This window comes from Leucopleurus acutus, assembly GCF_964270905.1.
Source record: "Leucopleurus acutus genome assembly, chromosome: 3".
Lineage (NCBI taxonomy): Eukaryota > Metazoa > Chordata > Mammalia > Artiodactyla > Delphinidae > Leucopleurus > Leucopleurus acutus.
Genome location: NC_139145.1, coordinates 103964490 through 103979703, shown reverse-complemented (window position 1 = coordinate 103979703; position 15214 = coordinate 103964490). Strand labels below are relative to the sequence as shown.

At 36.2% G+C, this 15214-nt stretch overlaps 1 protein-coding gene across 3 annotated transcripts; it reads right to left on the bottom strand.

Moving 5' to 3' along the window:
• Nucleotides 1-1830: 1830 nt before the first annotated feature.
• Nucleotides 1831-14728, bottom strand: LYSMD3 (LysM domain containing 3). Of its 3 annotated transcripts, XM_082836051.1 has the most exons (4): nucleotides 14592-14728; nucleotides 13237-14035; nucleotides 10340-10605; nucleotides 1831-5873 (listed from the first exon to the last, which is right to left on the bottom strand). In XM_082836051.1, the coding sequence occupies exons 3-4, from the start codon at nucleotides 10592-10594 to the stop codon at nucleotides 5208-5210; spliced, it is 921 nt and encodes a 306-aa protein (XP_082692177.1). In that variant the 5' UTR covers nucleotides 10595-10605; nucleotides 13237-14035; nucleotides 14592-14728; the 3' UTR covers nucleotides 1831-5207. The 3 variants fall into 3 exon arrangements, with proteins under 3 accessions (XP_082692177.1, XP_082692176.1, XP_082692175.1); XM_082836050.1 differs by lacking the exon at nucleotides 13237-14035; XM_082836049.1 differs by lacking the exons at nucleotides 13237-14035; nucleotides 14592-14728 and having other exon boundaries at nucleotides 10340-11371.
• Between the last annotated feature and the right edge of the window lie 486 nt (nucleotides 14729-15214).

Here is a 15214-nt window from a genome sequence, read left to right as displayed (position 1 = left end):
ATTTAGTTCTCACCCTTTAAAAAATTGTAGATGGTAAAGTGATTGAAAACAGTTTTGAGAAACAAACATGTTTTCCTCATAAAATATATTATAATCTGATTTTCCCATCTTATTTTCTGGTGGGAAAAATTGGAGAAAATGTGTATTGTCTTGTGCCATTTTGTAACATGGCTTTCTCAGGAAAAAGACCACTTTCAATTGTAGTATTTCTCAGATAATTCAGTACGTGTGTGAGGGCCATTATTAGTTCAGTATTGTGCTGATCCTATGTGATTTCTTATTTAAAGGAGCTTATCAATAATTTTAAAGATTCTAAATGGAAAACATGAATAAAACACTCTAAAGTATTAGCAATCTACTAATTAGTAGATTAGTAATTGCTAGTATTAGCAATTCTACTTCTTAGAATAGAATCCTCAGTTTTCAGTTGTCATGGGCAAGTAGTCATTTAGGATTGATAATTAACAGAAGTTTCTTAATCTCTCACCTCCTTAGTACTATAGCCAAATACCATTTAATTTATAGAAAGCTTATCTTTATGGTTCTGTTTACTTGCTTTATTATACATCTGAAGATAACACTTAAATTGGGCAAATACACCAAAGATACAGGAATCTTTCCCTGGCTTTCAATTTGTTGCCACCATTTTAGTCCTGCAGATGGTAAAGCATCTCCTATGGGCAAGGATTTCCTGGGAAGGCCCCAGCCATCTCCGTTAAGTGCATCGTCTTCCTCCTTTGGAAGATCTTATGTTTAAAGTAGACTAATTGTGAGAACAGGCAGAAAGTATTTGCAGGTTGCTTTACCAGCATGAATCTTGTTTTTCTGGCTTAAAATCTCAGAGAATGCTAAATTATTCTATAAGAAGGCAAGCTTTAATACAGAGATTAACCTCCTACCTGTTGGTAAAGTATCTTTAAAATTTCTATATAAGATGCAAAACTGTTTTGTTGCGCTAATGCTTATTTTTCTGTATTGTTTACACATTAAATTCTTACAATAGTATCCTTTTGTTTTATATTGTTTTCTTTGACCCTGCTGAAATATATTCGATAGAGAAAACTAATTTGTTAATACTTATTTTACCTAGTAAAATAACTGTGTATTTATTGAGCAGGGATGCCAGTATCAAATGTTCTTGAACAAACCACCATCAACAACAAAACTCTAGGTGATTAAAGTTGTGATAACAAACTAAGAGATTTGGATATTGAGAGAATGCTAAGAAACTCAGATGACCTTGTTAACCTTTCCTTCCCCACTACCTTCAGATGTACAGTATCAATGGCTTTCCTTAATTTGGTTAAATGCTCTTAAGTTAGTAAAAACTTCTTATAAGAAAAACTGTAAATACAATTTTAAGATCAAGATACTTTTAAATATGGAGAAAACAAGGATTATACCACAAATTCTCCATTAAATAAATGAAAACTCCAAATAACTGTCTCAATTCTTTTTGCTACTGGTATTTTAAAAAATTAATATTTTGAAATGGAAAGGTTGTTTCCGTGATAATAAAATTTACATATAAATAGAGCATATTGTCACACAACCAATCTGTAACTTGCCAAGAAGGTGTGGACCAGGTCTCATGAGGCCTTCTTCCATGAGATCAGAGATCCCCCCACAAATAACATTCATCTGAAATTTTTTTCATTTCCTTTCACTTATGTACTATAAATAATCCAGTGTATTTTTTCAGTATAACAAGGGGGAATCTGAATTGGTAAATCTTTGGCAATTCAGTCTATCTTACATAGTATCTCTAATAGTTAGAGGAGGAGAAAAGGTTTGCTTTATTCAATTAAATTAACCAGATTCCATTTTCGATTGAATAATAAAATAGAAACTTTATTACATTTTGCAGATCTTTTAAAATATGAAAAATGAGGGGCAAGAAGTTTTAAAAACCAGTTTTACAGATGTACATGCTAACATAACATTCTACAATTCCATGCTGCATCTGTATAAAATACATTATACAAAAGACTTATATAATTTGCATACATAAAAAGAATTAAAGCATCAGATTTCTATGATCTAACAGTGCAATATGCACATACTTGGAAGAAAATACTGATTTCCTGAGCAACTTTGTAATTCAAAATAAGAACGATTCCCATCATAATGTACCATTTAAATACAGACTCCTAAAAACTACACCTTTACTCTGTAACACTTTGACTGGATCTTTGTTTCACGATATTTCTAAAACTCTAACTGTATCCTTCATATTCCCAAGTAGGTAATTTTTGTAGTACTTTAAAAAGAACTAATGACTAAATAATGGTTCATTTAAAGAACTCTTCAGGCCACTGAACAAGTAAGTAGAGTCCAGAAAAAGATAAGCTTTAAAAAACAAAAAGTCTTTGGAGAAATTAATTTAACATTACTGTCTTCTAATTCTTAACGTGGCCACTGGACTCTATAACTGATCTTAATATATCTTTTGGGGACATGAATCCTATAATTTTCTAGAAATACGATGGCAAAAAATATTTAATTTAAATGGCATCCATTAGTTTGAAACAATCTTAACCATTTGTACCCAGACTTTAAGAATCTGCCCTTTTTAAAAATAGGTTTTTCTTCACTTGCAACTCCAACTTTTTAAGTGAACCAAATGCAGTGATTCACAGTTCCGTTACTTTTACATCTGCATGTATGTGTGTGTATATATCTTCTAATGTAAAGCCTCAAAGTAAATTCAAATAAGGGTTTCAACACAAAAGCCACAAAATCAAATAACTTTTCTTGTTTTATTAAGTTTTACAAAGTAATCTGCATTTGTTACAAATTTTGATGTATTAGTACTTTTTAAAAGCTAAAATTATTCTAAATCTATTAAATGCTTAAGAAATTTTTCTTTTACAAATGACACTTAAGGATTAGAATCTAGAATTCTATATATATAACAGAATTCTATATATGTTATACATATATATAGAATTATATATAATTCAAATTATATTCAATTAAGTAAAAAAATATATTGGGTTGGCCAAAAAGTTCCCTCTGTTTTTTCCGTAAAATGTTATGGAAAAATCCGAACAAACTTTTTGGCCAGCCCAATGTAATTCAAATATATGGACAAAGGAAACTGCCTGTGTCATAAGGATATGTTATACTGCCTTCAAGGAACAGGACACTCTGCAAGACAGAAAAGGTTTTTAATCAAGTACATGGTATACCTCATTACTTTTTAAAAAGTTACTTATTTTATAAATCAGACTTCTCTATCACAATTTCAAAGTACCGCTAGCAAAAAGGAATCCCTGACTCCGTAATTTCATCAATTTGATGTAAACAAAGTTCTTCAAAGGACATCTAGCCCATTCTACCCTAAAATAATCTGTATTTTCTTTCTTGAAACTTGATTTTCAGCAGGCTTAATAAATACAATGTAAACTGACCAAGTTAACACTGAGCATAAATTAGAAAGATCATACTTTTCTCAAGATGCCCAAAGCACATTAAAACAATTTTTTAAATCTTAAACTAATAGAGTTAACTCAAAAAATCAATTTGCTACAAACCTCCATATTAACACTTTTTGGTAATTGTCTAAGGCCCTCTAATATATGCAAGGGCTTTAATGTTTGACACCTTTGTCCTGTCTTTCTATGATACACTGCTCCTAAAAGGACATTAAACCTCATTAAGCGTATATATTTATTCACCCCACTTTGTATCAAGACTGAAGTTTGAAATATAAAATGACTGGTCAAAAAGCTGAAACATTAAAAGTTAGGAAATAATGCCCAGAAAATTAGGTGGTATAATATATCTTAAGGTACATACTTTATTATACACAAACAGGCAAGCCAGACTCCACCAAATGAATCATTTTGATAGCATTTTAAAAACACATACTTTTAAAAACTAAATGATGGAATCAGTATGCAAATGCTTATTTAGCCAGACTCTGATCCACACAGATCTTAAAAGTGGCACTCTTTTGACCAATCCATATACACCTTTGGCCTCTCTTCCCCAATTTGATGCTCTAGTTCAGGGAAAAAAGACCTAAGCTGAACATTTTCTCTTTGAAAAACAGAGGTTAAGGGATCAATATACAAAACAATTTGTCTGTTTTTGCTAATGCAAAAGGTCTCTTTACCCTTGCTTTTCTGCAACAGACCTCAGAGACAGACAACGAAAATGTTACTATCCCATTAACTTGTGCCTGACAGTGAAGGTGGAGACAAATTTATACAGCCTATGTTATGAATCCTATCGGACCATCTGAAATAATGCTTAATTTTAATTCTAAAAATTATACTAGTTTACATAAAGTATTATAAGGCATTAAATGTAATTAAGGCATGTTATTACATGTAACACAGCAACAACTTATCACAGTATGTAAGGAAATATTTCCTAATTAATACTAATCTGTACATGTATAACACTTTTCATCAAAGAACAACAAAAGTGCTTTCAAACATCAGAGGCAAATATAATCACTTAAAACACAGAAGCAGAGGCAGCATTCTTTCAGAGACAAAGATAACTTTTAGGTCCTGACATAATCCAGTGTTCTAGTGACCAAATGGCAACTTCCCAACAGTTAACACATTAATTTGGGGGCTTAAAAATAATAATATATCTCAGCTTCTATTACAGACATTATACATTTCTTTCCTCTTTCTGTTCTACTTATGTTTTCATAGCATATGTACTAAATGTGGGGTTTTTCTTAAGTTTCAAAATGAAATTTTAAGTCCTATCAAATAATTTTAGAATCAAACTTTTCTGCAACTAAATATTTTGATGGTTAGTAATAAATTTTCTTCAGTTGCAGACATCTGATGCTATCATTATTCTGCATAATGAATTTACTATTAATAACCTCAAACCAAAAACAATTGCTTAAAAAATAAAATTTGAACGTAACCAGTCTTGAATAAGAAAAAAATGCATTTTCCAGGAACTTCCGAGACACATTTAAATTCATTTCTGCTTTAAGCATTGATAAAAGAGATATACAGATGTACTGCTTTCAGAATCAACAACTAGCAACTGTAGGGATTTTATACTCAATCCATTTGTAAATGGCTCCAAAAAACAAACAAAAAAAAAGGTGAAAAACAAAGCATCTTCAATCTCCCTAAATTCTGCCTTTGAAGTGGTTATTTAATATAACTGATTCACCCACCAAATTCCAGATACACATGTGATCGCTAACACTGTAACTGAACTAACTGCTATGTTTTGTGTCGAGCAGCAGGTAACTGAGAATATTGACTATAAAGCTTATGGTCATCTTGTGGGACAAAGGGTATTCCTTTAGTTGGAGCCATTTCATTTTCCATTTCTCTCTGCTGTGATGGGGGTGTGACTCCTGAATGCAAATGTGAAGAATCCACTGTTGAATGGTGACTAACATCCACTTTAGCTAAAATTTCATAATACAGCAAATAAAATACTGGCGTTATTATGCCTACTATCAACATTATCACTACAGCTGTCCACCACCCTATTCCCCAGTCTGCTCCATAATAAGGATCCTTATGTTGAATGTTTTTGTTATCAGGTTCAAAACGTACTTGTTGTGCTGTCAAGGCAGACACCACCTCATTAAGGTTCTCTCTTTTGGTGTCTGTACATTTTACTATTTGTTCTATGTCTCGGTCTACTTCTTTTAAAAAGCTACCAGCTGACTCACTGGAAGAAAGAAAATCATTAGCTGACAAAACTTCCTGTTGTTCTGAAAGGTACTGAACAGATGAAGGACGTGAAGTCTGTCTTCCTTTTGGAGGATAAAGTGTTTCAGTCAATGAACTAAACTTTTTTACTGGAATTTTGATAGACCTAAGGGCAAAAAAGTCTTGATCACTGATGAGATTGTTAACCCTCTTGATATCTGCTACCTGTAAAGACAAAAAAAGCAAAATTCAACTAAATTCTAAATCAAAATAGAAGTAGTAATATTCATTCATCCCAGTTACTTTTGGAGGGAAAAAAAATTGAGCTTAATTATTAGAAGTAGTAAGTTATCACACCCAGAGAGGATTTTATATTATTTGTGGATAACAGTTCTATACCATTCTTGATCTACCAGTCTTAAGAAATCACCAATTACATTCTATAATCACCCACATATTATCAATATTAACACTAATCCTAGCTATTTAAGTAGATTCTAGGATCTTTTGGTATTTCTCTTTCTATATCATGCGCAAATATCATACTTCTGCCGCTTGTAAACAATTTGTGAAGGAAGGATTACAGATACTTATGTTCCTTCTTCTAATGTGGTGATTAGAGTATAGGCAAATGTCAACTTACCGAACTAAAAGTACCATATTTTATCAAAACCAAGATGCAATCCACTCTAAGATGTGCCATTATTTTATGTATCATTAAGGTAAAAAAAAAAAAAACCCACCAAATATTGAAGATGCCACCATTCTAACTTCAAAGATGTTAAAATGTGTAAAAAAAAATACACCTTAGAATTGATAAAATATGATAATTTGTCTCCTTCATTTGTCCCCTGAAGCCATTTTTCCCCCAACCTCTGGTGTAAATGCATTATTCAACTATCCCCCAGATCAGCCATTTTTATAAGCTTTCCTTATATATTTTATATAGTCCTCAACCTGTCTACATGTTCTCTCCACCTGCCATTGTAAGGGGAGCAGGAGAGTGTTTCTCAAGTTACCAATTACTATGCCAGGCTCTCCAACTGCCTTTAAGTTATTAATCCACCATTTCCATCAATGCTGTAAACCAAGCACTGATCATTTATCACCTGATTGATATCAGAGAGGTAAAGTGTGTCTAGGATAAAACTTAGATTTCTGGCTTGGCCAACTCGATGGATAATGATGTCACTCACTGAGATTATGGAACACTGTAGAGGGATAAAAGAGAATGAATGCAGATTTCACACATGTTGACTTTGAGGTGCTTGAAATGTGCCAAGTGGAAGATGTCCAAAGGCAGTTATAAATGTATGCCTGAAATTCAGAAGAATGCTCTCAGCTAGAGATATAGATTTGTGGATTACCAGCAAAAATAGTAACTGAAGTCCCAAGAGTAGATTCACTAGAAAAAGTCTAGGAGAAAAAGGTAACATAGGAAAGATCCCTGAGGAATGCCAACATTTGAGGGGTATGTTGAGTTAAGAGAAATCCACAAAGGAGATTAAGAAACAGTGCCCAGGAAAGCACTATATGATGGTGGTTAAAAGCACAGACTATCTGGGTTTGAAGCATGGTCCTGACACTTTCTAGCTGTATGATTTGGGGCAAGTTGTTTAACCTGTCTGCAAATCAGTTTCACATATGTAAAATGACAGTAATAATACTACCTACCACATAGGATTACTGTGAAGATTAATGTATTAAAATGTCCAAAGAACATCTACAGTAGTGACACACAGTATGTTATGTAAATGTTAGCTGTTATTAAATTTTAATAGTAGGAAAGTCAGAAACCTGCAGAATCCAGGTTGTCAGACAGGGTTTTTAAGAGGTAGTAGTGACCTGGATTAACTGCATATTACTGATGAAGAATGAGAGGTCTTATTGGAAAAATCAATTCCTTTGAAGTGTATGTGTGGGAGGAAAAGGGAGAGAGGACTGAACAGTAACTTGGAGATGAGAGTGTAATGTTAAAGGGTGCTTTGTCATTTTACTACCTTGAGACTCTTTTAAGGCAAATGAAGATTCACTGACAAACCCCAAAGCCTGATCCTATTCTCTTTAAATGCTCTTTTGCCTGGTATTGTATATTCTGACTAATAACTACTCAATAATCTTTCTGAACCAGGTTTCCAAGGTTTAGCATCTAACTAGGTTATCTCTCTAAATATCCCTATAATATTTTCTCTGTTATGCTAACTTCCTTGGTTACATTTAGGATTCCAAATGTAACCTTGAGCTTTTTGTTCCTCTTATCACTGTTTTATAACAGGCATGTTTTTAATAATTCCTAAGGCTGAATATTTACAAGTGGAATATAGCACTAATTACCATATTTTTAAATGATAAATCCTTTTGTAAGGTTAATCTTTTTTTGCTAGTTGAGCTCTGTCAAAAGGGAGCACTGCTTAACTCCCTATCTCTGCTGTATCAATTTTCCCATTATTGTGGCCAATGCCATCTTTTCCCTAACGTTCAGCTGCCTTGCATCACTCTTCATTTTAATTAAGGAAACAGCGGATACACCCTGTGATTTCCCCCCCAATACATTTTCTATTGGCTTCTTCTCTTCTTTACTATAAATATTTTAGCCTAAGCCTGAATCATATTCATTGGATCATCTTCCAGTAACTTCTTTCTTGGATTCCCTCTAATTCACCAGCAGGTTCCCGCCCCCCACCACCCCATTCTGCAGCACTCTTGTTAAAATCCTACAATGATGTTCTCTTACTATATATCAAACTTTCCCTCAGTTATATTAAATCACTTCATCCTAGTCTGTGTCACTCATTTCTGAAACAGCTATTAAACTTCCTCCGTTGTCCGCCTTATTTCCTCCTTGAAATCTCCACATCACTGTCATGCCTGAAATACTTTCTCCTTCTCACTTCATTGGAAATATGATCTATTTTTAATCATTCAGATGGCACTTCAAATTTCTCTTTTTCTAAGAAAATTTTCTAGGCTCATTAAAAGAAAACTAATGTCTTTCTCTAATAAAGCTGCTGGACCACACTCTTCTCTTGGATCTTCACCTTGATATTTTCAGTCTTGCCCCTAATTTTAACGTCTTGATTACTTTCCATTATCATCCTTCTAAAGCACATTCTATAATTTATTTCTCAGTGGTCTTATTTCTCTACAGGACACATATTAACAGTTTTATTTGCATTAAAGAATGAAATCAGATATTTTCTGATTTAACAATAAATAATGTTGCCATACATGAACAAGTCACAAAAAAAAACCCAAACCCAGCTTTCTTACCTCATCAAGAAATGCATTTCAATAAAATATTTATTAAACATTTAAATTAAAATTTATAATGTTTGTTTTGATCAATTGTGAATAATTGCAATAATTATTCAGGAAAAATAATACATAGAACCTCATGGTCATCAGAGACTTTAAAATTAATATATATATATATAAATTTATCAATATATGTGTGTGTTTCTATTGGAGAGAACAATGACAGGTAATCAATAAAAGTTTTTCAAGATAAAAATATTTTATACTATGAAAGATTTTGGGGGGGATGAAAATATTAATCAAGGAGAAAAAAATTTTAAATATATAAAAAATTTTTAAATATAAAATTTCATGCTACTAAAAAAAGAGCTCATATATATATTTTAAATGAATAATTTTAGGTAGCAAATCCTGGTGGTATTTAGGATTCCATGCATATATTTAAAGAATAATCTAATAGTCTTATTTTTAAATATCAATATTGACAACATTCTGGAAATTAAATCCTTTATAACTACTTTAAGTCAGGACGTATTTAAGATGTTCACTTTAAAAGGTGCAAGGAGGTACACAGTATATACCTTTCAAAATTCTTTTGGAAGCATGAGAATAAAAAGTTTGAAAATGAAAGATATCAACAGTTTCCATATCAATGTGTTTACATGAAAATAGATTCCATGCTATGGATACAAAATGGACATGACACAAACATTAAATGGATTTAAACAGAGTTTAATGCCTAGTAAAATAAAAAATATACCTTTCATCTATAAATCCCACTTTTGAGAATCTATTTCACAGAAATAAGGTACCAGTTGTGATGATATTCACTGCACAATGCAAAACATGGAGAAAATCCTATCAATGAGTAAGAGAACAACTTAATAATTATGGTACATCCATACTATGCAACATCATATAGCTACATAAAATAATGAGTTAGATCTATAAGGCTATGAGGGATATCCATGGTATACTAAGAAATGAAAAAGTCAAAGGCAACTTGCAGAGTAATAGGTATAATATAAACCAATTTTTAAACACAAAAATCACTATACACATATATATCTCCCCCCAAAAAACGTATGGAAAGAAATACACCAACGTGTGTTATCTCAGGAAATTGGGGCAGGAAAAAACCTTTCCTTATATATTTCTACATTCCCTTACAACTTGAATAAGGAGAAAAATAAACACACTTGAGTGTTTTTCAATCTGAAAATAGAATCATGATTTAGAAATAAACAGAAATTCAAGTATTCACTTAAAAATTTAAAAAGTTAACATCCACCAACATGATACTGATTTCTGTGAAAAGACAAAAAAGTGGGTGGGGGGGAATACAAGATAAAAGGGCACAGAATTTATTTCAATTTTGTGCTATGAACAAATAATTTATTTGGGGCTGCATTATGCAAAATCAAATTAAAACTTACCGTACAACAGTATTGAAGGGCTATTGCATTTAAAGTGTCTCCTTCCTGTATATCTTTTGTTAATACTATAATGTCATCAAGTCTATCTTTTGATGTACTTCTTCGGATTTTTTCTTTTCCTCTGGATCGAAGCTCATACACTTCAGCATCCTCCTCCAACATATCATTGTCTGTACAATTTCCAAATGCATGTACTTGACCACTTGAATGAACTCCTGGAAGAGGAAAACTACGATTCTGATGCCTCCCTGCCATAATGTCAAAATCTGGTAGGGAAAGAAGGCAGAGAAAACTTTGGAATGTAGCTGATCCATTTGACTAATTTACATGAATCTTATATTCAGGACACTTTATCTTTTGTTTTTTAAAGAACGGTTTTAGGTTCAAGTTTTATAGTTGTTGAAGTACAATGAACGTATTTGGCAATGGAGACAATGGGATGGGAGGAAGAAGTAATCCATTCTTATAGACCATATATCACAAAACATGGTGATGATTACATTTTAACAAGGGCAAATTGCTGTATTTTTTTAGGTCAAAAAATTAAGTTTCCCCATTCTGAGGATGTGAAGAAAATTACAGAAATAATTTTGTATTATGTCTTAAAAACGTGTGATCATATATACAATTTACAGATCTGATAGAATCTAAGTATATGTTTTATATGTACACACACAACACTTTTATAAACCCCAAACTTTCTGAGTTGTTCTGCATTTTAAGTTCCATGGGATTGAACTGTCTTTTGAACTCCCTACCTACTTCCCTGGATCATGCTGATTTCAGTATTTTTATTTAGTATAGTATGTGCCTTCTATACAGGTCATAATTTTGCTCTCAACCAGGGATTTTTCTTCCCTGGCAGCTTTTCACCAAACTTTAACTTACCAAAGTCCTCATGAAACTCAATTTATGGGCTATAAAGATTGTGAACAGATTATAAGTTCTACATTCATTTCTACTTCAGAAAAGACATCTTAAGACTGACTGAGATGAGAGCTGACCTAAGTGTACTCACTCTCAACTCACCTTCATCAAGTTAATCTATCCTCATTAAAAAAGAACAATAAACGGGAGAAGTTCTCCGATGGGAAGGGCACTGGGTGCTACATGTTCCAAATGGATGACTTTGATGTGGGGATGCCACGATGCATGGTAATGCTGCCCGTGTCATCAACCACTCCTGTGAGCCCAACTGCTTCTCTCAAGTCACCCACGTGGAGGGCCAGAAGCCCATCATCATCTTCACCTACCCTGCACTGCACCCTGCATGGTGAGGAGCTCACCTATGACTACAAGTGCACCACTGACGATGCCAGCAACAAGCTGCCCTGCAACCGTGGTGCCAAGTGCTGCTGAAGCTATGGCTACCTGTCACAGCCCCTGCTGCCAGCTTGCCCCTAGCCTGGGGACTCCCTCATCCCTCCCAGAGCATCTCACCCCACCCTCATGTTCAGGGTGGATGTGGGCATGCAGGTGGTAAGGGCCCTGCCTCCACCCTTCAAGCCCGCCCACCCAGCAATCACCCCCTTCCTGCCCTGGGGGCCCAGAATAGATATTGTACAAAGGTTTCTAAATCCCTTCTTATCTATATTAAGAGGGTAGGATCCCAGGTGGAAACCAGATCCCCGCCCCCATAAAGTCTGTCAATGTTAAAAACAAAAAACAATACAAGAACATAAAAAACTATTACCACATTCACAGTTCTAGCTTCATATTAATTGTTCACATAAGAAAGGATAGTAGATTATCCTCAATTATTGTGAAAGATGGAGAGTAGAGAGGTCATAAGAGGAATTTGGGGAGATAAAATACTTAGGGCTTAATGATGTGGCTCAGATATGAAGAGAAGAAGTTAGTTAAGGATCACACCAAGACTTGTGATTTGCATCCCTGAGTAAATGGCAGTGCCATTCTCTAAGATGTGGAACACTGGAAAAAGAGCTTGGTGGGGGTGGGGGGGCTTGGTGACGCTGACTGTAAATTCCTTTAAGACAACCAAAAAGAATGTCAAGTAGTCAAGTGGTCTATGTAGTCAAATTCAGAAAGGTCTGGGTGATATAATTTCATGACTCATCTGCACATAGGTGGAAACTGAAGCTGTGTAGATGAGATTACAGAGAGAGAGAGAGACAGAGACAGAGACAGAGAGAGACAGAGAGAGAGAGAGAGAGGGAGAGAGGGAGGGAGGAAGAGAGAGCGTGCACACAGAATAAGAGGGTCCAAGACTGACCCTTGAAGAACTGCTACATTTAGTACCTAGACGAAGGAAAATCAGACTGCAAAGACGAAAAGAAGTGTTCAGAGGAGGAGGAAACCAAGAAAATGTTGTGCCATAGAAGCCAAGACTAAATGATGTATCAAAGCCAGTTGTGAATACTATGGACAAGTACCAGGTGAAAAAGAAAAAAATCGAAAAAGACCAACTCCAAAAGTCTGAGTTTGTAATATACATGACAATAGATTACATACTCTATGTTGGGACATACTTTAAACTTTTGGGAACTATTTCATATCATTGAATAGAACCCTTGAAAACCAGTTTCTGACTCTGCTCTGTGGCAACACTGTAATGCTTCAAAAACTCAAAGGTTTCTATTCAGATAACATAAATAACTAATAGCCATATATTAAGTCGATAATTTCACCTGTCCCTCCCAAGAGCTACATTATTTATTGAACTGGAATTCCTAACTCAACAGCCACCAAACTAAAGAAAGCTACCACATTTTACATCTTAAAAGCAGTTTTAAAGTCACACCTGTTCCTTCAAGGAATTCTAACAAGTGACAACTCTAACAAGCTTAAAGATTAAACTTGTTTTAATACCATAATAAATTAAGGATGCTTTATTTTTATTCTGTTCTCAAAAAAGTTGAAAGAGTAGAGTATCTCACCTTCATCTAAAACAGATAATTTCCACTTATTTTACAGTCTTTCCTGTCTTTAATGTAGGGAATGTCTGTGAATCCTGTGGATTCCTAGGCAAAATTTTATACATATTTACATTTTTCTGAGGATAATATTTATTGTTTTCATATTCTCAAAAAGTTTAAAAAGTTATGAACCACTTAATATACAGCGATTTACCCATGGCTATACTGACTCAGTTATGCTGCCCTTTAGACGTTTTTCCCCTGATAATTTGGTCTTAGAACCCCAAACTGGCTTAGTACAGCTGAAATTCACTGAGCAATGCCCCAAAGCCATTTTAGATACTTATATCAACGTCTCTCCATGATATGTTGCTAAATAATATTTAAAGACTAGAACGTCATCTGTTTCACGAGCTCTTCACTCCGCTTGGAATGAAACGCAGGCAGTAGAATACCACAAACTGTGTAGTCTGTTTCTGAATCATCAAGAATTGGTTGTGTCCCTAATTGACGCGAAAAGGTAGACTCTGGCCCAGGCATATAATTATCTGAGCCAAGTATATAGAGATTAGAAAGTACCCAGTATTCAAGTCATCTGGTTGAATTCTCTTCACCTGTCATAATTATCTTAAGGCAGGGGGAAAAAAAGCACAAATACCCCCTTCAGAAAACTAAAACAAGCCTGCATGCTACATAGATGACAAGAGTAACACAATGGATACCGTGTTGAAGCACTCATCAGCTCACTTTCTGACTGAAAATGATTTCCCAAACGCCTTCGTGCTGCATAAATGCTGCTGGGTGTTTCGCTTTGACATTCCTTAAGCAGAGAGCAATAAAAGGGCCACAGGTCACAATCCAGTTCAGCACTGGGACAGTATCACAGGGACTGTACCTGCCAGGGCCAATTCTGTTTCTAAAAACTTAACTTCCCTCCTCCTCCTTTCCACACGTCTTGTTTTTTCTTTCCCTGTTACCCCTGCGAGAATTAAATCTCAGATCTCTATCTTACACCATCACACTTGGACGATGTGGACGAGATGCTGTCAACGAATATTCAACAGAGACACGAAGTTGTAGGAGAAATGTAGTGTGTCTAGGTGGGAAATGCGCTGCTCCGGGATTGGGGCAAGTAGGAGTCCTTCCTCTGAGCCTCAGTTTCCCCGACAGTGTAACAAGGGGCTTTGGTGGAGCTGGTCTCGAAGGTCTCCCCTGCCTCGGAGTCTCTTCCACGCGGGCTGGGGTCCAAGCCCCAACCAGATGCCTCGCCACATCTGCGGCCGCGGGGTCCGCGCCGCCTCCAGCGAGGGTGCAGCTGGGGCCCAACCCCGCCGGCCGGGACCCGGCCACCCCCGACCTCTCACCGCGATCTTTACCTGTCCCGTTAGCAGGCGGGACTCAACGAGGAGACGGCTACCAAGTCCGCCGCCGCCGCTGGGGAGGCCGTCCCGGGCCAGTTCATGGCCGAGCCTCCGTTTCTGGCTGCCCCTGTAGACCGTCACCGCCGCCGCCAACGTCTCGGCCTTTCGTGCAGTGCGCCGCCGCCACGTCCGCAAACCTGCCGTGCGTCATCGCGTCAAGTGGGCGGAGGTGGGAAGGGACCTGGAGGAGGCGGAGGCCGGGGCGCGAGGGCGAGCCTAGAACCTGGGGCTTCCCAACCACAGGCCTACGCGGGCGCGCAGACGCAGAGATTCCGCCGCAGCCCTAGAGTAAGGTCCGGTTCCAGCCCCGCCCCTGACTCCTCCCCTTGGGCCCCGCCCCGTCATCCCCAGTAAGTAATAGGTCCAGGGCCAAGGCTCGGGGCTAACCCGGCGGCCCCGGGCGACCTTCCGGCTGCGTCTTTGTCCTTCGTTCGCACAGTGCTGGCAAAGGCTGGCTAGAAAACACTGAGTGGGGAGGTGCTAGCAGGGTATTTGTCGGCGGCTGTTGTGCATTTCCTCTTGCTCTGCATCTGGAGGTTTCTGTGTGATGGGGAAGGACTCCCCAAAGCATAGTATCG